The sequence below is a fragment of the Misgurnus anguillicaudatus genome, chromosome 11, assembly GCF_027580225.2.
Source record: "Misgurnus anguillicaudatus chromosome 11, ASM2758022v2, whole genome shotgun sequence".
Taxonomy (NCBI): domain Eukaryota; kingdom Metazoa; phylum Chordata; class Actinopteri; order Cypriniformes; family Cobitidae; genus Misgurnus; species Misgurnus anguillicaudatus.
In genome coordinates this window covers 1312101-1339519 of record NC_073347.2, presented here as the reverse complement: position 1 = coordinate 1339519, position 27419 = coordinate 1312101, and the positions used below count along the sequence as shown (strand labels likewise).

The window sequence follows — 27419 nt, the reverse complement described above, 5'->3', positions numbered from 1 at the left end:
CTTGTTTGTTCGAGTTAGCAACAGTAACTAAGAGGGCTTACAGATTCATTTCATAAATCATCACTTTGTGAAATTAGAGGCAACAATATATTTTCATATTTTTTAATATGTACCTTTAGTTTCAAAACAATCTGAAGACAAACAACATGTTGATCTAAAGATGCAAAAAGTGCAAAAGCCAGTGCAGTGTTTTTTGGTATGGCTTGTTACATTTAATGATTAGCTAAGCACCAGTTTCCCATCAACCAACATTTATTTATCTTGCATGTGTTCCATTTTTTTATGTCAGCTTTAACAATGACAAGATGAGCTATTTTGGGGAAGCTGCTCTCCAGACAGAAGTGCAATTCATGATTGTAAGAATGGTTTGTTACAGCTTGCAATCAGACCAAAATGGGAGGTTTCATCCACAGTTAACATTTCAAAGTAACAATTACTCAAGTGAGAGAAATTACGAAATTATTATCATTACATCTGCCTGTAGCCCCACTCAAGACATCATCATCTTTTTAGCACACAAATATCATGAATAGAAGGATTTATTTTGAGTCTGACTACAAGAGATAGGCAGTGTAACAGTACTTTTTTAACAGGTTATAATGCCGACCTTCAACACTGGCATCAGCATGCATTCAAGTAAACATTGTTCTACAATTTTAAAGCTCAAGTGTGTAATTTGTAAAATAAAAATAATTTTCCTCTGCCGAATTGATATGCAGACTATATAAGTAAACAATCAGCAGGTTGATTTCCTTGAAAGTGTAAACACTGTAGCTCTGTGACAGTATCAAAACATTTCTCTTTTTGAGCATCCCACCATCCCAACATTGTTTACATGCACCAAAGAAAATGGCTTGTTCTAGGGATTGTTTTTTTTTGCAAGTAGCAGCATTCAGAAGCATCATGTGTGAAACACAACCATTGTTTCTAGGGTTGCCACCTGTCCCGGTTTTACCGGGATTGTCCTTCTTTTTAATAACCTGTCCCGGGAAATTTATCAACTCTCCCGGGACACTGAATGTCCCGGTTTTTTTGAAACGCTATGTGAATATGAAATTTAGCGCGCGCACGGCAGAGAGGGAGACCTTGCGTCTGTGTGTGTGTTTGCCTCATTTAGCGCATGTAAGACAGAGAGCTTCCTGATTGGCCTGTTTCAGGACATCAACCAATCAATTGTCAGTGTGGGCGGGCTTTTATCTCTTCTCCCAAACCAAACTAATCAGTGTATCTAGAAACAGGAGCGCCATGACAGAGGGAGAGTGCCCCAAAAGCGAAAATATAAGACACATTTTACACCAGACTACACGAAAGTGTATCCCTGTCTTAAAAAGAGTTAAAATCTTTGTAACAGTGACTTCAGCTTTTCCTATGGCGGGTTAAATGATTGTAAAATACATGTTGAGGTGAGTTCAACAAGTTTAATTTCATGTGCATATTTGCTAGTTGCTATTAAGACCTGTTTAACGTTGCAATGGAATATAAATAAAAACAGTTTACATAAATAGTATAAGCAGCTTTAATAAATTGTAAACCTGATTTACATATTTTAACATAATGTACAAATAATTGGGTAACACTTTACAATAAGGTTCATTAGTTAACACTTGAACTAATAATAAACTGCACTTATATAGCATAAAGCAATTTTTTATCTTTGTTAATGTTAATAATACATTTATTTAAATCTTGTTAACATTAGTTAATGCACTGTGAACTAACATGAATAAACCATGAACAGCTGTAATTTTATTTACTAACGTTATCAAAGATTAACAAATACAGTAACAAATGTACTGCTCACGGTTAGTTCATGTTAGTTAATACATTAACTAATGTTAACAAATAAGAATTGAAAAAAAGAGAATTGTAAAGTTTTCCCAATAATTGCATAAGCCTATAGAAATATTATGCTATTTGGGGGGGGGGGGCTTGTGAGCAAACCAATTGGCCGGGTCATCTATATGTCCAGGTTTTTTATCAGACATGGGTGGCAACCCTAATTGTTTAATTTACACCGTTTAAAGTTTAAGAGAGCTATGTCTGCTGAAGGCCGTGGCTTTTCGGAAGTGTAAATGCATAAGCATTGTAATAGTGGTGTGTAAGGAGTGTGCACGTGCTTGGGATGAAGATTGGAAGCAGAATTTTCATAAACACAATTTCTGGTTTCACAGCATTTGCAGTTTTTTTTTGTTGCAATAACTGATGTTCTTTGTTGTCACTACATGTATATTCACTATACATTGGCGCATCATTATTTCTTGTGTATCAAATTTCCAACCCTTTGAATGAAACGACCAATTCTGTTGTCATGCCCATGTGTCTGTTGGCTTGTGTAACTGTTATGGTTATTAAAAGTTTCTCCTCTTAAGAACACAGAATTTCTCGTTTTTACCGTTGCATTGCTGTTTGAAGACACATAGGCAGAACGACCTTCTGAGGGATGCTTCGTTTCAAATGAGCAAAGTGGCTCGAATCGGCTGTACAGCCTGTTTGCTGACACGTGTTGCTTTGGCAATAGATCCGATCTCGTTAGAGTTGAGTTTGACCTCACATTCTGAGTAATGACTGAGGTTTGCTCCTGTGTTTTGGTAGTCTCTACATCACTTGTAGGTGGGCTGTGAAGGTCCTCGGTGCTGAACCGAGGTGCAGAGGTTTCTCCCACCACAGCGGAAGCATGATTCTCAACACTAGGAATCTTCCCATTTGTGCGCCTGAGTCCAGCCGATTTGATGGAACCGGTAGCGCTACTCTGATGTTTCTTGTCTCTCACAGATTCGTCTTCAGAGAGAATTGTGTCAGTGCTGCTACCAGTCTTAAGACTTGCAGGATTCTTCCTTTTGGGTGAACTGTCACCCTTCTGCGGGATGTTTAGAAGAGATTTTATTTTCCTGGTGCTCCTTTTAAAGAAGCGTGGCGATGATATGCTATTAGGTTTGCTATCAGATATGCCATTAGATATGCTGTCCTCTCTTTCTAGTAATGTTGCTGACACAGTTCTCGAAGGAGGCTCTTGCCATAGATTTCCTGAGGTAGTTGTGCTCTCATCTGTCTTTTTGAAATCATGATGTGAGACAGATCTCTGATCCTCTTTCAGATTCTGCGGGTACCGTCCACTTCTGGGATTCTCATTTACCAAAACCTTATCCGTTTGTCCTCTAGGCAAAGAAGCATACATGTGACTAGAGGGCTTGTTCGTGTCACTGTTGTACGTATTGCACCTGGGATCGGCCAAACTAAGTCTTTTGTACAAGTTGTCTTGCTGGATGTAACATTCCTTGTTTGGAAGTCTGTTTTTAGCTCTGTCCAGACTTGCATATATTGCATTTCTTCCTGAGCAGTAACTTGTGCTGGTTCCTGAATGTTCTGAAATCGGTGTGTTGCGCTTCCTCTGCATGTTGTAGTCATCATATTGTGTTGCACCTGCCTGATTCCACTGGGCTGAAGAATAAATGTGATGAGAACCTGATTGAATTCGTGCTGGATCGTGGTTGGAGGACATTGAATTATTAGAGTAGCTGTTGGTCTCTGGTTGCTCCGGTATGGTGGATGTGAAGACAACTGATGACCTAATGCGAGAGTGTTGAGGAGCCGCCATTTTATATAGCTCAATTTCGTGTTTATCCGGATAATCGTAGTTCTCCCCATAGGGTGCATCGTTGGGGCTGTTGAGGTAAGACTCTATCCTATACGTACGAAGGAAAGACTTGGACGTACTAGCTAAACTTGGTAGCTTTTGCCTCATATTGAGAATTTGTTTGTCATGCCCATGGTAGGACTGGCGCATGTTTGAACCTCTGTACATCGGGTTAATGACGTAACTTTCATATTGGTTGTCCATGTTGTTAGAGAAACCACCATAACGGCTGCTCGCTGCTGCTGCTGCCACGTTCCAATTACTGGAGCCAAACTTTGACAACTGTGGAATATATACAGGTTCCTGTCGCTCTCCCGCATAGCTGTGTCTTTTGTAAAATTCCGATGCTTCTTGAAGGAGATGGGTTTGTGGTGTAGTAAGCTGCCTTTCCTCATGTTCCCTCAAAGGTGAAAATCCTGAACGCCTTTCGCAGGTTTGCCGGTAAACTGCATCAAGCGTGTGCCTTAAGTGGTCTTTCCTTTCAAAGGGGATGCTGGAATTAATGAGGTATCCATCCGCTTTACCGTTTGGCCTTACATCAGACTGGTTTTCAATGGCAGTCTGAAATGGAGCTGGGATTGTCGATCGAGCATACAATGTCCGAAATTCCTCATCGTAAGTTGCCACCAGCTGGCCTGTTATAACCTGCACCATGCTGAGGTTCATCTTCTCATAAGACCACATAAAGCTATGACATGAAAAGATAAACATAAAGAGTCTTAGCAACATATCTTTGCATATGTTTTGCAGTGCAGTTTACATCTTTAGGTTAGGTAACAAATGATACAGTGGTTTGTAACAAGACACCACTTGATTGCCAGCAGTGTTTATTAACATATATTGCAAAAAAATTGCATCTGAGAGTAACCTACTAGCTTCACCATCCTTACCTGTATGATCCAAAAAACACTGTTTTACAGTCAACAATGATAAATTTCTGCCCCATCGCTCCATAGAACTTTGCTCCAGATCTGCAGCAGTATTCCTGGCCTTTAACTGTACGTATCCTCATATTCTGCAGTAAAAACAAGAATATGAAAATAAATTTGTACCGTAACAAGATTAAATGTCATGAAAGTCAACTTTGTAAGCAAACAAGGTTTGTAATAAGTTAAAGATCGCAGTCAGATGACACTCGGTCAATACCACTTCTAAAAGTATACATCCGACATCTTTGTGTCACACATCAATCCTATCTTCCTAAGCTCTTCTTTCATTTATTGTCTCAGCTGCCACTGCTCTTAACACCCTTCTCTATTCCCAGCTCCATCTCTTTTTCGACAGCCCTTTGCCTTATAGTCATCTTAACAGCTAATTTATTCATTTCAGGGATTTCAAACTAGCAATCTATTGTGAGTCAATCTTTAATGTGCATGTTCTTGATATACCAATGAATATACATTGTATATTACTTGAAGTTATCAAGTTAATCAATTTAGCATATATTACTTTGCTATGCCAGAACAGAACCATAGTAATTTGAATGTTTTTGACTCGAAAAAGAAACCTTATTTTATTTTTGTGTTTTGAGATGTCCTTGGACTTGCAGATTTTTTAAAAAATTTATTAAAACATCATTCCAAATAAAAAAAAAATGTTTTTTATGCTTCATGGTACATTTAAGAGGTATAACAAAGAGACGTGTTAAACCTGTTTGAAAAAATGCTAGTTAAACATGCCCCATTGCTGCTTTGCAAACATAGAAAGATAATAACAGTAATTTTGTTTGTGTTGAAGGCAAGGGTCAGGTCTTATCACTGCTGATGGATCGACAATGCTGTTATAGCATTGAATTATGGCTTATGTACCATCTGTGTAACTACAGTACTGAACACCTAAACCAGTGGTTCTCAAACTTTTTCATTGTGCGGCCCCCCTTGTGTACAGCAAATTCCTTCGCGGCCCCCCCAAAGAAAATTTATGACAAAAAACAGCTCTAAAACTTAACATTTTAATTAAACAAAATATATTAAATTATACAAAGTAGTGCTGTTAGTTAGTAGCCTTATTTTTTTAGGTTTAATTACAAAGAATTCATGATAAATTTATGTATTTTATAAAATGTCATAAAACTGGGGCCCCCCTGGCACCATCTTGCGGCCCCCAGTTTGAGAACCACTGACCTAAACAACACTAACAACAGTGTGTGTACCGTCTGAGACATAGGGCCTTTTTACACCTGCTCACTTCATGTGTTTTCTCTGATTAGATTGCTTTCTGATTTGTTAAAACAGTTCCATTTGGCTATTTTAAAGCAAAACAAATATAAATCTGATCTTCTACTCCCGTGCAATATGCAAATACACTATTCGTTACTCCGCCTTAAAAAAAAAAAACTTAAGACGACGCTTATGCAACTAAAGGCAGCACTTACTGTATGTGGGGCAGGGGACACACATCTCCTTGCTCACCATGAGCTGGAGTGCGCAGTACAGAGCAGCAGGAGAGTGAGACAGCGTGATAAATGACAGGACCGTGTCGGGGAAAAGCGCTTCACAAAACGCTCTCTCAAAGTTTGAATTCTTTTTTTTTGGGGGGGGGGGGGCATTTTTGCCTGTTATTGAAAGTAAGTAATGGAGAGGCGACCAGTGTTGGGAAAGTTACTTCCAAAGTGTAATACATTATATATTATAAATTACTGTCATTTGAAAGTAATTAGTTACATTACAATATTACTGTCTCTGAACTGTAATGAGTTACACTACTTTTGCGTTACTTTTGAGTTACTTTCATCAAAAAAACAGAAGTATGACCAGGCATTATAAAATGTTAAAATGTAGTTTATTGATGCTTATAAATCTAGAAGTTATGTGTTGGCCCTCGAGCTTTGAATAGGCACAGTGAAGACTTATGGCAAAATACAATAACAGTCACTGTCAGAATCATAAACATAGACAAATGATCTAGTAAAAGTCTGGTAAATTATGGTACACATACCAAACACAATAGAGCTAGAGCCCACTATAATGCAACCCCTATAGCCTAATAACATGGAATACAGCTCATTTCAGTACAATATAAGGATTACATGTAGACTAACATATAAAACACAGACAAACAGAGGAACACTGCTTTTTGCCAAACAATGAATATAGGCTCCCATACAAAGGCTGGTAAAAACTTTAAACAGTGATGTTTAAATGTACTATTTAGATAACCATGTTTAAGTCTTCACTAATGTTATGTTGTAGTTTATGTTGCTGTTTGTAATAAAACTGTAGATAGCATAGGAATAGCCTAGCAATCTATTATATGGACTGTTATCATAGCAAAGCTTACCTTGTCATTGCTGGTGTGATATGGATTTTACTGGCAACATTTGTAAAAGTCTCTTTACTTCCGAGGTTCAAGCAGCATGGAAGACCGATAGAAACTTTCTGTTGCTTTTACTTAATGTTCTTATTCGCAAAATTATGCGTGAGCGGGCTACCGGACCTGATTGCGACCACTTTAGTCAATGCTTATAAAGCCGCGGACTTCCCAGATTCGGCTCTTTAAGAAACATGTCTATATTTGACGCGCACCGCGTCCAAATCACATTTCAAATACAAAGTTAAAGTAAAAATGAACATGTTGCATACAGCACGTGGAAACAGACATACGCTGCGTCCCAGGCCGCCTACTTCCGTGCTGTGTAGTGGGCAAAGAGTACGAGAAGTAGTGCTTTTCGCCCACTATATGGTATGGAGGTATGCGGTTTGGGACGCAGCCATATACCTATTTTACACGCAGCTTTTTCATGTGTGGATGCTGGTCGCGCGCATTGGTCAAAAATAAAAAAACAAAAATAACACGGTCTAATTTTGAAATGCATTGTTGTAACGCGCTCGTTACTAAGACTGTAACGAGTAAAATATTACCAAAATCTTATTAGTAATGCGTTATATTACTGCGTTACAGCAAAAACTAATATATTACTGTAATATATTATATTTTGTAATGCGTTACTCCCAACACTGGAGGCGACAGGAAAGTACAGGGTGAAGAGAGGGGTATGGGATCAGCAAAGGACCTCGAGCCGGGATTAGAACTCGGGTCGCCGGAAGTGCGTCTGCACCATATGTCGGAGCACTGTCCACTAAACCATCGGCTCCGACAAAGTTTTAATTCTGATCAGAGGAGGCCCATTAAGTAACCAGGTGTAAAAAGTCCTGTAAAGGGTGATGGCTGTTGAGTAAGAGATGTCTGGAGGCACCTTTTTGTACAGCTTTAAAAATGCCACCTGCTTAGAGCTCTAACAGATTGTATAGAATAGTCTAACATAGGGATTTAAAGGCCCATTCATGGTAATGTGCAGCATTATTAGAGGTGGTGACATTGCATCAATCATCACAGTTGCATTAAAATATAGTCTTAGAGAGATATGATATGAAACTGTTATTTCAGAATAAACAACAATAGCATTGATGTGTAATTTATGTTTGTGTGTATATAGTGGTGTTTGCTTTCTCTTTCACTCTTCAGTGCAGTTTGTAATGTTGAGCCTGTTTGTGATCTTTGATCTTGTTTCGGCACAGTGCACCCTGTATGCGTTGTTGCGGCTCGCTTGACACTGATGCGATTTCAGACTTCATGCACCCCAATGGAAAGCATATTTACACTGTCTGAATTGTTTCTTATCCTATACATAGTACACTATGTGCCACTATCATAAGAAGTAGTAACTTCAACCTTCACTTCATTTATTTGTATAGCATATTTAAACACAACTCTGTTGCCCAGAGTTCTGCAGAGTAAAAAATAAAGAAATGGAAATTCAATCTAATCCACTTACATGCAATTAAAACAAATTTCAAAGGTTCCCGTAATCAAATCAAGATCTTATGTTTCAAAACAAAAGAGATGAGTCTTCAGTTAATCTAGTAATCAAGTAAATCTATTAACATGTGTCTCGTCTCAGGCGGTTGTGATTTCAGGCGGAGCTTCTGCACAATGTGCATCTGATTGGACAGGAAATTTAAAGAGAGTGAAGTGTTTGATGACGTCAAAAAAATTCTAGACTTTTTAGCGCACAGGCCGAACTGTATGTTTTGAATGCTTATAGATGGTTTCATTAGTCGCACGTGCGTTGCCATGGTTATGCGACTGGCACAGAAGTTAACTTCCGGTCTGTAGCTCACATTGTATACATTGATTTTATACAGTAACGTTAGCTCAGCGTAATGGTTGACAAGCTTTAGCTATGATTTACTATTTAAAAAATCTCGTAATCATAGGGGAAGCATTTTTAGCACTATATAGCACCTCTGTAGAACCATAAGTGGTGCTAAAGCATAAATAAACCTTTAAAGGTTCAACATAAAACAATATGGTTCTATACAGGTGCTACACAGGTTCTACATAGGTGAGGTTTAACACTAAAAATGATTCTTCTATGGTTACTATCCAGTAAATTACTATTTAGCACCATTTTTTTTAAAGTGTAAGGTAATTTACTGGTTATTTATTTAGCTTGTTATGCGATACAAGATGGACTCTGTTGTTATTGATTCTATTCATAAGTCTACCGGAAGTTAAGTTTGGACCAGTTGAAATGCTTATATCTTCTGTATCTTGTTGCATTTTGTCAATGTTTTGGACCATATCAGTTTACTTAAGCCTGAGATATTTATACTAAAAGGAAAAAAGTTTAATTTTAAATTAATATGGTCATTTAAGGATTTGTTCCAGCCGCTGCCGCTACGCTGCATAATGGTGAACTGATGAGTCATAATTGAGTTTTTATATTATGTCCTTGTGTCCATCTCTATTGCTGCCTTTTAGGCTGAAAGGAAGGGGCAGTTTTAGCTGATCTGTCATTAATCCAAAAACATTACCGGGAACATTTCAAACATGAGAAGACACATTTTAACACTTTATAAGAAAAAGAATATGTGAATCATGACCAAATGAATGATGTTTACAGAAAGCAAAAACAGTAGTCCATGACCATAACATAAATACTTCATAATTTATTTTGGTGACTAAGATGGTTTATTGAGTTATCTGTTGAAACATCCCTAAGACTGGCTCATCGGAAAACTTCCAATTATTTTATCATCCTGAAAAGATAAATAAGGTAGAAGATAACAGCAAGTCAATAACAGTAGAGTAGAGAGTAACAGCATGTCATATTTATAGATAATGTTGCTGACATCAATCATGTTTATTTCTGTCAGTTGGTATTTTGACATTAACATTAGCATCAACACAAAAACATGAGGGAAATCTGATCCCATCAAAATGTATACATGTTTAAACTGCAGGCACTGTTATGTTGAAGTTTTTTTATACTGTATCTTGGAAACACGCATTCATGATTTGTTTTTGTTACTTTTTAAATGCCTTTTATGGTTTCACGTTTTTTCTAAAATCATAGAAAAGTGAATCATAAACTCTAAAAACAAACGGTGCTAAATAGCACTAAAAGTGGTTCTTGGCTCGTAATCTTATGGTGCCTTTCCATTGCATAGCACCCCACGGTTTAGTTTGGGTCGGGTCAGTTCACTTCACTTTGGCGTGGTTAGCTTTTCCATTGAGTTTGGTATCACTTCGTAGTGGGAGGGATTATAGGCGTGTCGTTATATTTGCGCTGCATACTGCTGTGACATCATACAAGTGAGAGCGTTGTTGTATATTCCCATACATTTATTTATTTCTCAGTCCGCCACAAAATTAAAATTGGCCACAGCAAATAGATGTTTGCACATCGCGTTTATCACTACCTTTGTCTCACATGACAGTTTTTGTTCAAACACCCGTGGCGTCAGTAGACGGCGCTCCGCTGAGCCTCATTGAAGTTGCATTTAAGCATATATAATGCTGACGTGCTCGTCACAAATGTGCCGCCATAAACTGCAAGTCTGGAAAAAACTGTTCTGGTGTCCCTGATTCTCAACCTGTGGATGTTTTTCGTCGCTAAAATGGAGTTTGAGAACTTAAAGCAGAGCACAGGTGACAACATGTTTGCTCGAGACAGCGCAAGCTAGCACTAAAGGTGAAGCTAACAATATAGCGATGACGCGTAGTGACGATTCTCTGAGACCAATCAGTGATCTACTGTGTTTTCGCGTCACATTTGGTATCAGCTCGGGTCGCTTGGAACCCCAACTGAGGTGGTACGAAAAAAGTATCGGGTACCATGTACTGCACCTAATGGAAAAGCTCCCAAAAGTAAGCTGACCTGGCCCAAACTAAACCAAACCGTGGGGCACCATGCAATGGAAAAGCGCCAATAGAGGAACCATTTTATGCGCCATAAAGCACCAATGAAATACCTGTGTAGCACTGTGTAGAACCATATGTGGTGCTATAGTGGTGCTATATGACCCCCGTATGGCTTTCATAGGTGCTATATAGCACTAAAAATGGTTCCTCTATAATTTCGAGCCAAGAATTAATAATACACATTAACGCACATTAATAATACAATTCTTGTTATGAAGAGTAACTAACCTTAGAAAGGCAAAATAAATCCAAAAGTTAGGATAAATAATACAATTATTATTGTTATTATTATTTTAATTTAATCAACGAGAACACAGTTTTTAAAAACATAAGAACTACTTTATATTCTGCCTTTTACACCTTTTAATCCCTGGTTTGAATCATCATGCTTGCTAAAATGATTCTGTGCTTTAATTAAAGTCTACTTACTCTAAGTTGTTGAATTTGGACATCTTGTTTTTCTATCATATTGAGAAAGCTTTTGAAGTGATTATGATCCAGTAAAATGTAGACAGGAACACCCCGAACTGATGCATCAACCACCTCTTTAAAGATGTCTACATCTGTAAAAACGTCCATTGCGATCGCAATGACCTGTAACAATAAACACAAAAACATTGTAAACCGTCAGCCTCACATAATCATCTAGACATTATAGTTTTAAACAAGACCATCTGTGATATTTTCTCTTAAATCAACAATTTTCTGTGAAGGATTTTCTTTGCTTTGATCTGAACAAAGCAAAGGTTTTTATATATTAGTTTATGGCAGTAATCTTCAGTGGTTCTATCCCTTTGTCTTTTTGTCTTTATCTTTTGTCTCTATTGTTTTGTCTGCAACATTGTAAAATAAATGACATTGAACTGAATTAAATACAAAATCAAGATGGCTTTTATATAACTGGCATGTGATTTTTTTTTAGCACTGTTCCTAATATTACATAGCAAGGAGTCAGGCCAAGATCAAGCAGTTTGTATTATTTAAAGATGATAAGCATTTAATGTCAGCATTTTAACTTTCTGGTAGACCAGCATTCCCCAATTCAAGCCATGACAGGTTTAGGATTTACAGTTGATGTTAAATGAAAGTTAGTATTAACGTTGTATTTCACTCCACCCTAAAGAGCAACACTTGAAACAGAAAGTGTAGAAAACGATTGCTATATTTTATCTACAGTATTCGAATGTATTATAGTCATCTGGTCTTTTCGTATGTTTTACTACTAAGTCTATTATTTTACTCCCAGCCCAGTCGTCTTAGATTTACAGTAACATGATAACAAAAGAGGGAATGTGGTACAGTGATTTTGCCAGGGTTTAAGTATGGTAGGTAATACAAATAAATACAAAATAATTAAAATAGCTTACTTTCACTGCTAGGTCTTCTACCCATTTTAAGACTCTCCAGTTTACTCAGACACAAAAAAGGCCATCAACGATTCACAGTATTTTTCCTTTATGACTCACACAGGGGCCTTCATCTATTCTTATTTAAAGTGATTCCTCTCTTCCTCTACTTGAAAAAAATCCCTGAATTTAATGCTTCACACATCATTGAAATGAATTTTTATCACTTCACCTTAGGAAAAACGCATTGAAGATACTGGAGCACCCACACATTAATGGCATTTACAATAAAATCAAAAGCTTGCAGGAACAGTTTCATTTCTTACCCATATTTTGATTTTTTTATTGCAAAAAAACATATTGAGACATTAACCCCAAAGAAGCTTTCACAATTTTACGCAATGCCCTGTATTCCCTGTACCATTGTTTAAAGACACGCCATATGGTTTATTCAAATAAAAATGCCACACAATATATTGAATTCTAAAGCTAAAACATATCATATGAATTAACATGGCTCTGCGAGTAGAAAAATGTCCGACATACACATTCATTTACTGTATTCAAACTCGTGAGTTAACGCTGACCTTGGGACTGGAAGAAACACGTCTTTATTCTGTTTTGAATTTCCCTATATAATGCTAATTCAGATCATACAAAACGTTCTGTTTTTCTGTTAGATGTCAAGACCACAAAAGCAGCTCAATGCTGAATTGATGAGAGTCCATGTTTTTCTATCAGATGACAGTGTTAAATAGAAGCACTTGATAGTTATAGTCAGGGCTTTATTCATATCTCATCATCAAAATAACTAGAAAGTTACATTGCTCAGAAAAATCAAGTCCAGTTTCTTTCAGCTGTTTGATCCACACCCCAGCAGCATGGCTTATATATGCACAACATGTTTTCTTGCAATCGGGCAAGCTTCTCATGGGCACACCCAGATATGTCAGCCACTCCTGTGAAAAGGGAGTGATCATTTCAGCTGTGCGGTTTGCACAACTTTCATTGTTTACCTGGTGTTTGTTGCATTGTAGCTGTCACTGTTGCTGGGGAGAGACCTGTATAATTTGCACATGATCGACGCCTCGGGCAGAGGGTGATCTTCCTGGCCTTAACACATCATCTTTAGCAAGAGTTTTAGACATGGGGACTGTGGGGCTCGTTTCCAAAGCCGTGATTTAAAGGAAATCAATCTGTAGTCTCCTCTGAGACTATGAGTGATTTGTGAGTGTGACCACCAGACAGGCCAATGAAAAAGGCCGACACTTTTGCGCTCAGATTCAGCACTCTGACACACAGTGAAACGGCTCTCATTAGTGCTTTAAACCGAACGACTTCAACATACAATGCCATTAAAGTGTTTAAAACTATTTGCAGATATTCCCAACACTGGTAGATAACAATTTAGAGCCAAAGCAATCCAACATAATCTGTTTCAAGTATATCTATGTCCCTGGGTTTAATCCTGCATTCATATAAAGTGAAAGTAAGACACTATGTTACATAAGAACTGTAATATATTGACTGTTTCTTATGTGACTGGTAGTGTTTCATTAAGCAACTCAACTGTAATTACTAATGCTATGAATTAGTACAGTCAAAAAAAAAAAAAAAAAAAACAATAGGCCTACAACTCAAATTGAAAAGTATTCTTTAAAAATATAATAATATTTAGTGGATTTCTATAAACTAAAATAAAATTTACTAACAGCTTAACACCATTTTTGGTGTTAAATAATGTTTTAGTAAAGGCCAGTGGAAAATTAGCACTTTAAAGGTGTGGTCTAGTTATTTTTGCGACTGACCTTATTGCAAATGCATTTCTAAGAGTTTCCCACGCAATTATTTATGGGAGGAGATTATTTAAATGATTATTTAAATGAAACAAGCATGTCTTAAACCATTTTGAGCTTGAAATTGATGCAATTGTAGCTGATACAAGGAGGCTTGGCAGAGACAGTACAAGGCAGAGGATTTTTTCCAATGCCAGAAGAGCATATTATTCAAAAATATTGTTTGCCAAGCCATGTTATTTTTATTTGAGTCACAGAAGGAGAAGTCACACATCAGGTGTTTCAATCGTACGGTTCTTTTCAGTGTAGGCTACTTAGCCTTCGTTAGCTGGGATTTCACACCCCTGAACTCAAGCACACATCAAGCGCATATCAGGCGTTAGTAGATAACCCACCTGAGTATCAGCTCTGCTTTTTACGACCCTGAATTAATGTGCCCTGCTCTTAGTATATTGTCATTATTGAAATCAGCTGCTGCACCTTGTTGTTTAAATTGCGTTTTTTAGTAAATAACCCACAGATATAACCACTTCCATTGGCGCTTTATTTGGAATTGCGCTCTTGCACTAATTTGCCTCATTTAGTAAATCCTAACTAGACACATCTCTTTGTTATTATTAAAACAACAATCTTGTGTTATTTATTTGAACACAAAATTAACACAAAATGTGTTAAATAGCATAACACTGTCACGGTTTCACTAACATAAAGATACGGGGATACAAAAACACTGGAGGTGAAGGTACTAATGATAACGATGATTACAGACAACAGGTGAAGAGAATGAAACATGAATGGCAAATAAAGAGACAACTAAGGATATAGCTGTTACAGTACTCCCCCCTCTCCCTAGGCACCTCTCGGGCTGTAACAAAAACAACACCGAAGTGGAGGAATGAGGGAGGCAACAACGAAAAAAGAAAACAGAAGAGGGGTGGTGATGACGGTGGGAAGGGCCAGGCAGCCATGGTGGAGAGATGGGCGGGCAAGCAAAGATGAAGGGCAGCTGGGCGGGACCAGAGGGGACGAAGGGCAGCTGGGCGGGACCAGAGGGGACGAAGGGCAGCTGGGCGGGACCAGCGAGGACGAAGGGCAGCTGGGCGGGACCAGCGAGGATGAACGGCAGCTGGGCGGGCAAGCGAGGACGAAGGGCAGCTGGGCGGGACCAGTGAGTATGAACGGCAGCTGGGCGGGACCAGTGAGTATGAACGGCAGCAGAGCGGGACCAGCGAGGACGAACGGCAGCTCGTAGCCCTCAAACTCCACCAAAACTCCCACGGTGACACACGGTGTGACTGGCTCACGCACTTGGTCAGACAGTTCTGGAGACTCTGGGGCGACGTTGGGCTCAGCACCCACTCCACGAATGCGGCAAAACCCCCTCAAGGACCCTCCACGGAACAACTGCGCACGTGTGGCTGTGTTGAGGCCACAATGTAGAAAGGTGCAAAGACAGTAGTGTCAGGGGTGTCAGGAACCAACAGGAGGAATTCATCTAGGTGTTCCACTTGCTGAGACAGTTCTGGAGACTTACAGAAAGGTTTCACTTACATGAAGATGACAAGACGGGGATACAAAACACTGGAGACTTAAGAAAACTCAGGTAACAGATGCAGGTGAAACACAGGATAACATAGATGGTGGAACACAGGTAACACTGATGATGACATAGACGAGAACCGACCAGGACAGAACTAAGGCAGGGGTTTAAATACACACAATGAATGAACACAGGTGAAGGTACTAATGATAACGATTGTTGTGATTACAGACAACAGGTGAAGAGAATGAAACATGAAGGGCAAATGAAGGGAACTTAGGATATAACTGTTACAAACACAAAACAATGTGTAAAAATATAAACTTCCTTTCTAAGGCTATGTCCACACGAAGCCGGTGCATTCCCTATCCGATCATTTTTTTCCCTTGCTCTAAAAAAATAATCCGTAAACACGAAACCACTGAAACCGACTGAAAGCGGTGTAGTATATATGCCGGACCAGTATGGGGCGCTGCAATTCTGCCATAGATATACACAATACACGAAGAAGAAGACTTTGAGCATGCGCATAACCAACGTATGGTGTTGTCCATTATCGCTTGTTGGTCACCACAATTGCATAGAAGCAATAGATTTTGCTGTAATAAAGCTAGTAGGCTTTAGTAACTTCTGTAGCAAAAACACAATCACGTAGTCCGCCGTTATTGTTGTTACTGTTACGTGTGACGCTTCCGACACGTGATGTGATGACGTTTTCGCTTCACAAAATATACGGATTGGCTGTACATCTGATTTCAGATTTATCCACTTTAGGACCCAGTTTCAAAAAATAGTGGATTCAGTCTCCCAAAACGCCGGATCCGTGTGGATGAAACGCCAAAACGATAACAAATTTATACGTATACAGTGATACGCGTCTCCGTGTGGACAGCCCCTAAGAGTGTACGAAAAATTTAAAATGCAGAATTTCTAATTCTTGAAAAAAAAGCTTTGTTTTTCTAATTTAAAGTTATAAAAATGCATCAGTCAAGTCAAGCATCAGCTAAAACGTAAAGAGATTCAAAACAAAAAGCACGTTTTATTTGAGCACTTGAATCGACTGGAAAACATTCTCAGGTACTTTTTTTTGCAAACCCCTATTTTCCTTTTAAGGTAGATTTTCTGCTGGGCAAAACCCTGGAGAGACACAGGTCTTATATGTGATGCTGGTGTAGATCAAAGACATATTTTGTATCTCTATATTTAAAAGATATTGGCTCTCATAGCCTTGATCTGTTACTGTTTTGGCCCTAAGGAAATAACTACAATACAACTCCCTCTCATACATTTCCAACCATAGAGGTGGGAATACTTTCCTGTATTAAGGGACGCAACATGGCAGCATATTACATAACACGTAATACCTAACTCTTATGAAGAACCAAATATTTTATGACTATCTACCTTGACATAATGGAACTTTGTTAGCATGTATTAGTAATGTATTGGTGTATTTGAACCCTTTTTGTATCAACATGTGCTTTTTAGGTACTTTTTGAAAGAGTAGCACCAGTGACAGATTTATTTCTGAGATTGTAATGAAGGAATATTAATAATTAAGCTTCCTGTTGAACCCATTGTGCAGTTTGAACCCATGACCTTTTAAATAAACAGTCATATTTTTGATCACTCACTGCAATCATTGTTTTTTTTATCTTGGCTTCTGTATTATGCCTATTTTGTATGGCTGCTGTCTATTGATCAACACAGCTATGATCAGAGACCACATGAAATGAACACAGCATTTTGAGTGAATGACAGCAAACGTTTCCTATCTAATATAAACACAATCTCAAAGGGAACTCATAACTGCAGTTCAAATTTTCTCTGCCTTCAACTTTTTGAACTGCACTCCGGTGCAAAATATAGATGTCTATTCATGTTTTTGCCTATGATTAAACTGTGTGAGTCTTTTATCTGAATCTGACCTGCGCTGAAAGTCATTTTATTTTACGAATCAACTTTTACGAGAACTTTAAACACCAATTTGTATTTTCCTAAACAAGCTGTAAAAAGTTTAAATTAATGTACACCAGGCAGGTTTTAGCTTTGCATACAGAATTTTATGAAGGACAAATATTGTTTCTCAATTCAGATGGCTTTGCTTTGACATGGTACGACTGTGAAAAAAATTTACTTACAGTAGCATAAATAAAAAAAAAATCTGCCCAAATATGACTTCAGAAATTGGCAGAGCATTGCATTTGCAACGCAAAGGTCATGTGTACAATCACATACAAACTAACAGAGTATATATTGAATGGACTGTCACAATGTTGACTTGCTTTCTGAGAGACATTAGAGGCAGGGTATCTGATTTTGAACAATTCTAACTTTAGCCTACTAGCAGTGAAATCACGATCACACCCTCCAGTCAAATTGCCATCCAAAGTCACGTCTCCTCCAAAACACATGCACACGCACAAACCATAAAACCATTCATGTCTTTGCAGTACAAAGTGAAAAACATTACCAAAAAAACGAACATAAACAACTGTTTTAAATCGGAATTAGATACAGCACGTTTTTGGTTGTGTAGACATAGTAGTTTGCTTGTAATTTTGAAAACATAAATATCGTTATGCTAATTTGTAAAGGTACACAGGTACAAAGGTACAATCAAACCGCAGCTACCTTACCAAAAGAAACACAGCAGCGACCCTTTCAGACCCTTTGTCTCCAGCAGCTGTTTCCATCTTGTGGAAAAGCAGTAAAGTTACCGATGATAATTCCAACACATCCTCATCCCATGGCGTCAATATTTGACGCCACTTGACTATGCGTCAATAGTAGGTACGCGAAATTAAACAGTTGTCACCTGGCGTTGGGGTTAGGGTTAGGTTTGGGTAGGGATGTCATTATGTAAATCTAACCCTAAACCGACGCAAAAATGGTAAGAAAATAGAAAAAGCGAATGCAACGGACTTAATAGTATTGAAGTCCCCAGTTCGTCCAAAAATGACGCGAAAGGTATACCCTCCACGTCAACTGTTGACGCATGGTCAAGTGGCGTCAAATATCGACGCCATGGGGTGAGACTGGGTTGATAATTCGGGTTTTTGTCTTTTTTAAAAATGTCTTTCATTTTGTGGCTCCTGTGCATGTTGTCAATTTGAACGTGAACGCGTTGATGACATATGGTGTCTGTGTGAACCATTCATGCAAAATACATTCACAAAAGAGGAGCAAAAGTTGCATGTGTCCAATTATTGCATTTGGTTCAAATTCATTGATTTGTTGAACATTTTTTGGTCTAAGCACTTTCATAGATGAAATATATTTATATACATTTAGCCAACTTATCATATGGATTGCTATCCGGATGTGAGGAGATGTTTCTGGATCAAGTTAGATACCCTGCCTTTAATATAGCTTATTTTTAAATGTTATTACTGCTTCACGATCCCATAGAAGAACCATTTAGCTCAGTGGTAGATCACTGTGTTAGCAGTGCAAAAGGTCATACCCATATTGAAAAAAATCTAGGCCTATACCTTGCAATACACTGTAAATCGCTTTACTAAAAGTGTCTGTCAAATGCATAAATGTAAATGTAAACCATTTTAGCTGAAGGGACACTAAAGGGAACAAGAGAGTATAAATGGATTGTAGATGGTGAGAATGACGGTTTGCAGGTGAGGATGTTTGAAGTAACAAAACATGTGAGGGACTGTGGATAATAATGAGAAATGGAATTCCTTTGATACCAAACATCTTTAAAAGCCCTACACTGGACTACACTGAAGATTATATAATACAAGAGTCATTTTGATACATTATAGTTATATTTGTGTTATTACAAAAGTATGATGTGAGTTGACTGTTATTCTATAATATAGAAACATTTAAACAATGAATGTGTAAGTGTAACTTTTTAACTGGTATTACTGTACATTTTCTATTCATATTGTATTAGTGTTTGTGGTATTATTGCAAATTCTATGTATGTAACACTTGTGTTCTTATATAATCTTCTCTTTTGAAGAGCCAATTTCATGAAAGCTAAAAAGACATGTCTAATTTAATATGACTTTAATATTAATTGACTAAATTAATTGACTAAATACTAATCCAGTATATTTTTAAAGTATTTCTGCTCTTTTCTTTTACTTCAATACATTATTCAACTACACTTCATATTAAATTTGATTCAGTCGTAAATTAAAATCTAGAACTTGCAATTGAACACAACTTGCAGTTTCTGAATTTGTTAATTTCAACTAAAAATCTTAAGGTTTACTGTCTCATCTACAAAAAAAAAAAGGTTTTTATTCGCTGAAAAAAAATAGGGTAATAGTTCACATTTATATTTTATAACTTGAGCCACCGAAAAACGAACAACTTGCCCTAAACAATATTTTCTACGTCTTTGAAACCCTGAAGAAAATATATTTTTCTTGTTGCAGAAATTGTAATTCTAGTCCAGCTTTTTATGTTTTAAGAACGTTTGTTGGTTGTGTGAATGTTAGAGGAATGTTACTCTATTATTTTCAAACTGTTATAAAACATTAGTTCTGTTTTAAATAAAATATTGCTGTTGACTCTTGACTTTGAGCTTGCTTATTCTATGTCTGTTAAAACTTATTGTTTAAAACATGTTGTGGTAAAAAGAAGCCAATAATATAATAATCACAGTGGTGGTTAGTATCTGATGGTTAAGATCATCATCTAATGAGTTGATTTATGCATTCAGTGTTTGATCAACCAAAAGCATATTTTTTTCCTGTTAATGATGTGATACTACAGTAGGAGATCCAGCACCCAGTTTATAATTCTGATAGATTTTACAACAATTGGCACATAAAACAGAAACCATTGTGCCATTTAGACACACAACCATCAAGAATCAGAGTACGGATCTTTATTTGCTTATTTTTTACGAATACAGACCTTTGAGGAAAACACGTTTAATTTCGGTTTTAGATAAGACAAAACGTTTAAATGTCACAAACTGTTTGGTTTAATCATTTGTAAATATAATGATGATATGGCAACGTATGCGAGCGCAGTTTGGCAACGGAAGTATGGCAAGAATCAGCAGTGAAACAACACAGACAGAGAAAGTTATTTTAAACTTTGACTTATCAACTTTTTCAACACAGCTACCAAATCCATGTACTATAGTGGAGTGGAGAGAAGACGTTAGCAGATGACCAAATATAAAGTGGCCAGATACATATATACATATATTAGTATATTATATTAGTGCAACCAAATGCAACAACCAGACATTTTGATGCTGGGAAACCGTTTTAATAAACTTTCTCAGTTGCTAACATGTTAGAACCAATGGGGAATAACACCACTTCTGTTGTCTAAATGCGCCCATAGGCTATTTGATCACGTGGGCTGTAAAAGGGTCTATTTATATTTTAATTTGTGCAATAAAAACCTGTACCTGTCAAAATGATTTGCAGCATCCAGGTTACTGTGTGGTATTAGTTTTGAGCGGTAGTTATCTAAAAAGAACGAATCTTGTAATGTCATGACTGGCCAATCAGAATCTACAGTAGGATTTCAGAGAGCCGTGTAAGAATAATTTATATTTGCTAAATTATTTACAGTAGTAAAATTTACAAAATAGCTTCATTGAACATAATATCATAAAGATTTCTGCCATAAAAGAACAATCTATAATTCTGACCCATATTTTTGGGGGGTTTATTTGGCAATGATTACAAATACACCTGTGCTACTTAGACTGGTTTTGTGGTCCATTGGTCACATATATTTAATTATTTTCCTGTTTTCTGCATTTCCTTATCTTATTTATGTGAAGCTGCTTTTGAATGTTTAAAAAAATAAAGTCACTTTGGATAGAATCATCTGCCAAATACATAAATGTAGTGTTAAAGCTGCTGGTTGGATTTCTACACTCCATGGGGTACACAATACGAAAAGGCACATAGGAAAGACCAGTATAAAACAGACACTTATTTATACTGTTCACACCATGCAGTTTTGTAAACATTACCTGTCTGGCATCCTGTATGTGTTTGCGGATCATTTCCTTGATGGTGGGGCTGTTTTCTCTTGGGGGATGGAACAGCAGGTCTACATTGGTCTTAAGCCGGCCGTGCAAGACCTCAGGCCAGCCTAAATCTAGGTTTGGTGGCTCAGTGTCAGAGTGAGTGGGCCAGTAGGTACCCGTAGAGGACGACTCGTCGGGTGCACAGTCTGTTTCCTCCGAGTGATTGGCTGTGGACAGTTGTACAGCACTTTCTTTAATATGGTGGATTTCATCCTCAGAAAGAAATCCCCAAATGCCTTCTTCTTTGATGAACTTTTCATAAGACACTTCTCCACCTTCAACAAGACAGTCTATGGCTAACCGATATGCCTCTTTGTAATGAGGCTGTACATAATCTTCGGCTTTAAATTCATCTTTTGAAGAAGACAGCAGGGACAAATTAGATTCCATCAAGCCGTCCATCTCTCAAAACGCTGTACAATTTCAGTAACCTAGAAAACAAACAGACATGGCATTCAACAAGAACATCAATATCAATACAATTCATCTAGATAACACACAATATCATGGCTAGGTTTTCAGTTAGCACATAAATGCTGTTCCCACACTCCTCAATGCTATTTCCTCTTTGTTTGTTTGGTGATATTAAAAAAGACATGAGTTCATTTCTAATCATGAACTTACAAGACGAGCATACGAATAAAATGTGTTTATTTATTTGTGAAGAGAACAGATGAACAGAGACTACATCACTTTAACATCACATGAAGCAGATAAATTAATGTTTTTTTCTCGCACTGACAGCGGAGGTGATAAAACAAGCAAACTTTGCTGAACAGGCAAATATGAACAAATCACAAAGTACTATTGTGAATAAAATATCAATAAACGTGTAAAAAAATTTGAATTGAACTAAACTCATCTGAAACTATCTTACATAATAAACACCTGAAGGCAGATTAATGCATATTGATCTCGTGCTCTTTCATAACACTGGAGTGTTTCACTTCAGAAGCGCTGCGCAGACCTAGTAGTGTATGACATCAAAGTATCGCGCGAGAGAGTATTTCAGTATTTGCACTCTTGCAGAACTTCACATAAATCAGCTGCAAAGTGCTGCATAATCTACATTAGGTCAAATACCCTGACTAGAAATTACAACAAGAGACAAGTTGTAAAAGTTGTAAGTGCAATCCATCAAAATGACTTTCACATTTGTTTTTAACACAGCCCAGTATGTTTCTTTTGCTTCAATAGCAACAGCACAAGCACATGTTTTCCCTCACAACAGACACAATACAGTCCAACAGCTTGTTCTGCGTGGTTCTCGGAGTTCCCTTAAATACAGTGACATTCTCTGGGTGCTCTTGTATACTACATCAAAGGAAGAAGTTGACCAAGCCACGAAATATACCGGATTATCTGAGCTCTAGCTCCCTAGCTGTCCACGCCAAGCAAGCTCAAATGTGCCATAACTTTTTCGCAGTCTATCATGCAGACTTTGAAACAGCAAACAGGGAAAACAATAAATGGCATGACTTACATCGTATCCAGCTAGCCAACTCCATTTGTCATAAGTGCTCAGCACTTGTTATCACGTGACTCCTGCTGATCGATCTGGTCAAAGCTTCTTAATCCATTATTTATTCTTCAACTTAACGCCTTGTAAAGGGTGATTTTGTATAGATAAAATTGTAAATTTTCCTTCATCTCAAGATATTTCACTTGCTTCCACTGATCAGTACTGTAGCTATCAATTAAACGACAATCTGCAATGCGGTTTTGAGACTCTGAGAACGGTCCAATCATATGAGGTCAAAAACATAAAAAATATATTTATTCTCTTACGATGATGCGACAGCATGACATAACCAATAAGCTACACAAACACGATGAGAGCAGTCAGACCGAAATGGATTTCTGGAAATGCGATTTGAAAAGGATTTCAAACCACCTCTGGATTTAGCCTGAAACGGATTACCAAAAAAATTATTTTATGTGGTTTTTGGCCATACACATATTCTAAATGTGATTGGATTCCAATCAGATATGCACCAAAATCAGATTGGGACTGACAGTATGAACAAGGTCTAAGACACGTATATGCTGTGGATAATAAAAAGCAACATGTTTTAAAAATTGCTCTAAATTGAAGAAACTTGCAGGGTCCACATCACAACTTTAAAATATATTTATAATAACAATACAGAGAAACAATATAATTGGGATCTCTTTTAGAGTGTTTTTTTCAGCTGATAAATAAACAAAATTTCCATTTTTTTTTTACAAATTTGGCACTGATCGGATTTGTGAATGTCCTTTAAATCTTGCTGATGGTACTCTTTCACAATGCCCAAGATGTTTTAAACTGAAAGTGACTCATACAGAAGTGTGACTAAAATGTGACTAAAGATCTCCCTTCCACCTATCCATTCATATACTATAAATTTGTCCCGTCAAAATTAAATCTCATAATTTGATTCATTAAACTTGACTTGATCACCAGGTTCTGAATGATTCAACAGTCATAGTTTCCCGCTTTCTCTGACACACTGATTAATATGGCAACTACTGTACATAACAAAGACCGTTTTTAGGAGTTTAAAGCAGCTAATTCTGGATGTGATCAACAGAGAACTATAGAAAAAAAGATGTAAAAATAACATTCAAACCTTCATTTTGTGTACCTATAGTAAACAGTTCAACAGTTCAGCTTCCTGCAGGTTTTGTTTGTTTAGCATTTGTAACAATTGGTTTTAAATTTGTGAAACATTTGTTTGCAGTAGGTCCTGAAATTCACTTGCAAAACACTTTACCTTTTCCACGGAGTCTGTGATTTTAATTGAACATGTTCAGCATAAAAAAATAAAAACGTTTTGCATTACTGTATGTACATTTTAGTGTCGTCTAGTGGTGAGATTGTGAATTGCAACCAACAGCTCACCCCTCAATTTCAAAACGCGTATAGCATTTTGTCAAATCAATATATATTTTTATGTTACATTTCAACTTGATTTTATAAGTTATGTCAACTTTTCACAAGCCAAACTTAAAATAGTAGGTTAAGTTGACAAAACCTAATTGTTTGAACTTCATGCTTCATATTTTTACAGTGTGTAATTCGATGTTATGGCTCTGACAGTGTACTTAAACTATACTATCTTGGTAACACTTTACAATAGCCTTGTATGGTAACACTTTATTTCGATAGTCCACTTTAGACATTTTACTAACTATAAGTAACTTTGCAACTACTTATCAACTACTAATCTTTAGAGATTTAGTAAACTGTCTGCTTAATATCTACTAACACATTATTGGGTTGATATCTCAACAGACATTCAACTGTCTATAAGTATCATTGCAGGTGCATGTCAACTTATTCCACTAACCCAAACATTTTCCCTAACCCTAAGCCTTACAGTCTACTAAAACTCTAATGACATATAGTTGATGTATAGTTGCAAATTATTGAAAGTTAGTTGACATGTAGTTGCAAAGTTATTTGTGGTTGGTAGAATGTCTGGAGTGGACTATCGAAATAAAGTGTAACCAAAGATAAAGACTGAAAATGTTTCATGTTTATTTAACTTTGAACAAACTGTTGCCAGTAAATAACATAAATGTGAAATCTATAGTAAGTTACTGGCAACCAGCTGCCAGTAATACTGTAATTTCTACAGAAATCTTTAGTTACTGTTACATGAACTAACAATGAACAATACTTCTACAGCATTAATTAGTTCATGCTAATTTCAGCATTTACTAATACATTCATAAAATCTAAAGTTGTATCTGTTAACATCAGTTAAAGCACCATGAACTAACACAAATAACTGACTGTCACGAACAAACATTAACAAAGATACTTATATTGCTTATTGTTACATTATGTTAGCTAATGCATTTACTAATATTAACAAATACAGCTTTATTGTAAAAGTGTTACCTGTATTTAATGACATGAACAGTCCCACTACATTTATGCATATCTTCTAAGAATTGCTCTGTAATAGTTTTATATAAAAGTATAGTTCTGCTATTGTACCGAAATATAACTTTCAATATATAAAACCTAAATAACTAGACATACGGTAGCCTACTGTATAACACGTATAGTAAATAACCTGTTACTACGGTATCTGCCGTTTTCTTTTATCTTTACTATTGTAAAGTTACTTATGACAAAAAAGTCAATGCCATTTGTAAAACGTTTCACAACTTACTTAAGATAAACTCGCCATGTTGTCCCCCAATATCCTTATCCTGTGATTTATCTGTACAGCTGAGCAATGGTAACAATCCAAAGGGAATCCACTGAAAAAAGTGAAATGTGTTTGAACACGAGAAGTGTTGAGAACCTGGTGGAGGGTGGGGCCTCAAGTTTTCACATGCAAAATACAAGAGCACCTTACTGGCCAGAGGCAGTAAACCTGTCTGACATAGAAAAAGACACTCCTCTTCCACACTGCCTTTGCTTTCTGCACCTCTCTCTCTGCTTTGAGAGAGATCATAGTTCGCTCTGATAAAGCTGACAGTTTCTATTTCTGACAAATTCTCTTTTCCCTTGTCTGACAAAGCCATATATTTGCAATTGTGACACATACAGAGTTTCAGCGTTTTTCTGTATTCTTTTTATTTCTCATTCAGCTAAATAAAGTCTGTGTGTAGGAAGGCACTGCATTCTAATACATTTCATAATTCTTTTATCATTTAAGGCGTTGCCTGATCTGTCAGAACAACGTTAACATTTTCCATGACGTGTCATCTTTGGATTAGCAGAGTTAATACGAAACCCCTTATAGTTTAAGGAGACTATGAGAAAGCTGTTAAGACATTGTGCATATGTGCTGGCTACATATCATCAAAATGCATGGCACTTTTCTTTTGTGGAACAGGAAAAGAGATTTGTGACTGACAGCCTCTTCGTGGTTTGCTTTTTAACGTATACAAAAAGTTCATCAAAATATCTTCTTTTGTGTCATACACAAACAAAGAAAGTCATATGGGTTTGCGATGACATGATAACAGGATCAACTAAATGATAATACACATTAAACAATTGGGTTGTTTTGACCCATTGTTAAAATACTATTTAGGATAGGAAAAGTTCATTAAGACAATTATTATCATCAATTTAACATTTAAAGCTTTGTAACAGTAATAAAATAGCAATCACAGGATTATGAGCATCCCCAGGTCGAAGGTATTTAGTATGATGCCATTTTTGGCATTTTCTTTCACATCATACTCAAGGATTGCACTACTAGGATTGTTTTTTATATCTAGTGCTTGCATCTGTAAATCATATTTGTGTATTTCAGTATAGTTTTATACTCCATGCATTTGTGTTCTAAAATGATATGAAAAGCACACAAAAATCTTGGTGAGAATCTGTACATAATCATGGAAGCTATCATTTTAAGGACAAATAAGTACACAAAACTAAGGACAGAAGTAGCTGATTCAAAGGTTTTTGCACATCAGCCCTAATATTGTCTGTACTTAAGCAATCACGACTAAACAATACACATTTGCGTTTTGGACCTATAAATTAAAAGTCCTATGTAACTTTTTGACATTCAAATCCATACATGTTATCTTTACAAGATTGATAAACATTTTGAGTTTAAAATGTTTCGAGGAATACCCATAATCCATTGCACTCCAATATTTAGAGTTTTATTTTTAGTTTTATCAAAGAATCAGAATTGATAGTACATCTAAATAGTTCCTAATTAAGTAATACACTGTATAAAAACCAGCAGGAAATTAAAACAGCTTGGTTTTGCAAGTCAATTCAACCTACTATTTTAAGTTTTGACCTTTGCTAAGTTGACATAACTTATAAAAATAAGTTGAAATTTCTTAACTTATATTGTTAAGTTAAAGTAACATAAAAATATATGTTGATTTGACATTTTCA

General features: G+C 36.8%; 1 protein-coding gene across 2 annotated transcripts; it reads right to left on the bottom strand.

Annotated features, from left to right (window-relative positions):
- Positions 1 to 234: 234 nt before the first annotated feature.
- fam83b (family with sequence similarity 83 member B) lies at positions 235 to 25848 on the bottom strand. Of its 2 annotated transcripts, XR_012371957.1 has the most exons (6): positions 25720 to 25848; positions 21497 to 21984; positions 11270 to 11434; positions 4525 to 4649; positions 2114 to 4322; positions 235 to 2040 (listed from the first exon to the last, which is right to left on the bottom strand). XR_012371957.1 is itself a non-coding variant. In XM_055169985.2 (5 exons), the coding sequence occupies exons 2-5, from the start codon at positions 21953 to 21955 to the stop codon at positions 2252 to 2254; spliced, it is 2820 nt and encodes a 939-aa protein (XP_055025960.2). In that variant the 5' UTR covers positions 21956 to 21984; positions 25720 to 25848; the 3' UTR covers positions 235 to 2251. The 2 variants fall into 2 exon arrangements, 1 of the variants encoding a protein (XP_055025960.2); XM_055169985.2 differs by having other exon boundaries at positions 235 to 4322.
- Between the last annotated feature and the right edge of the window lie 1571 nt (positions 25849 to 27419).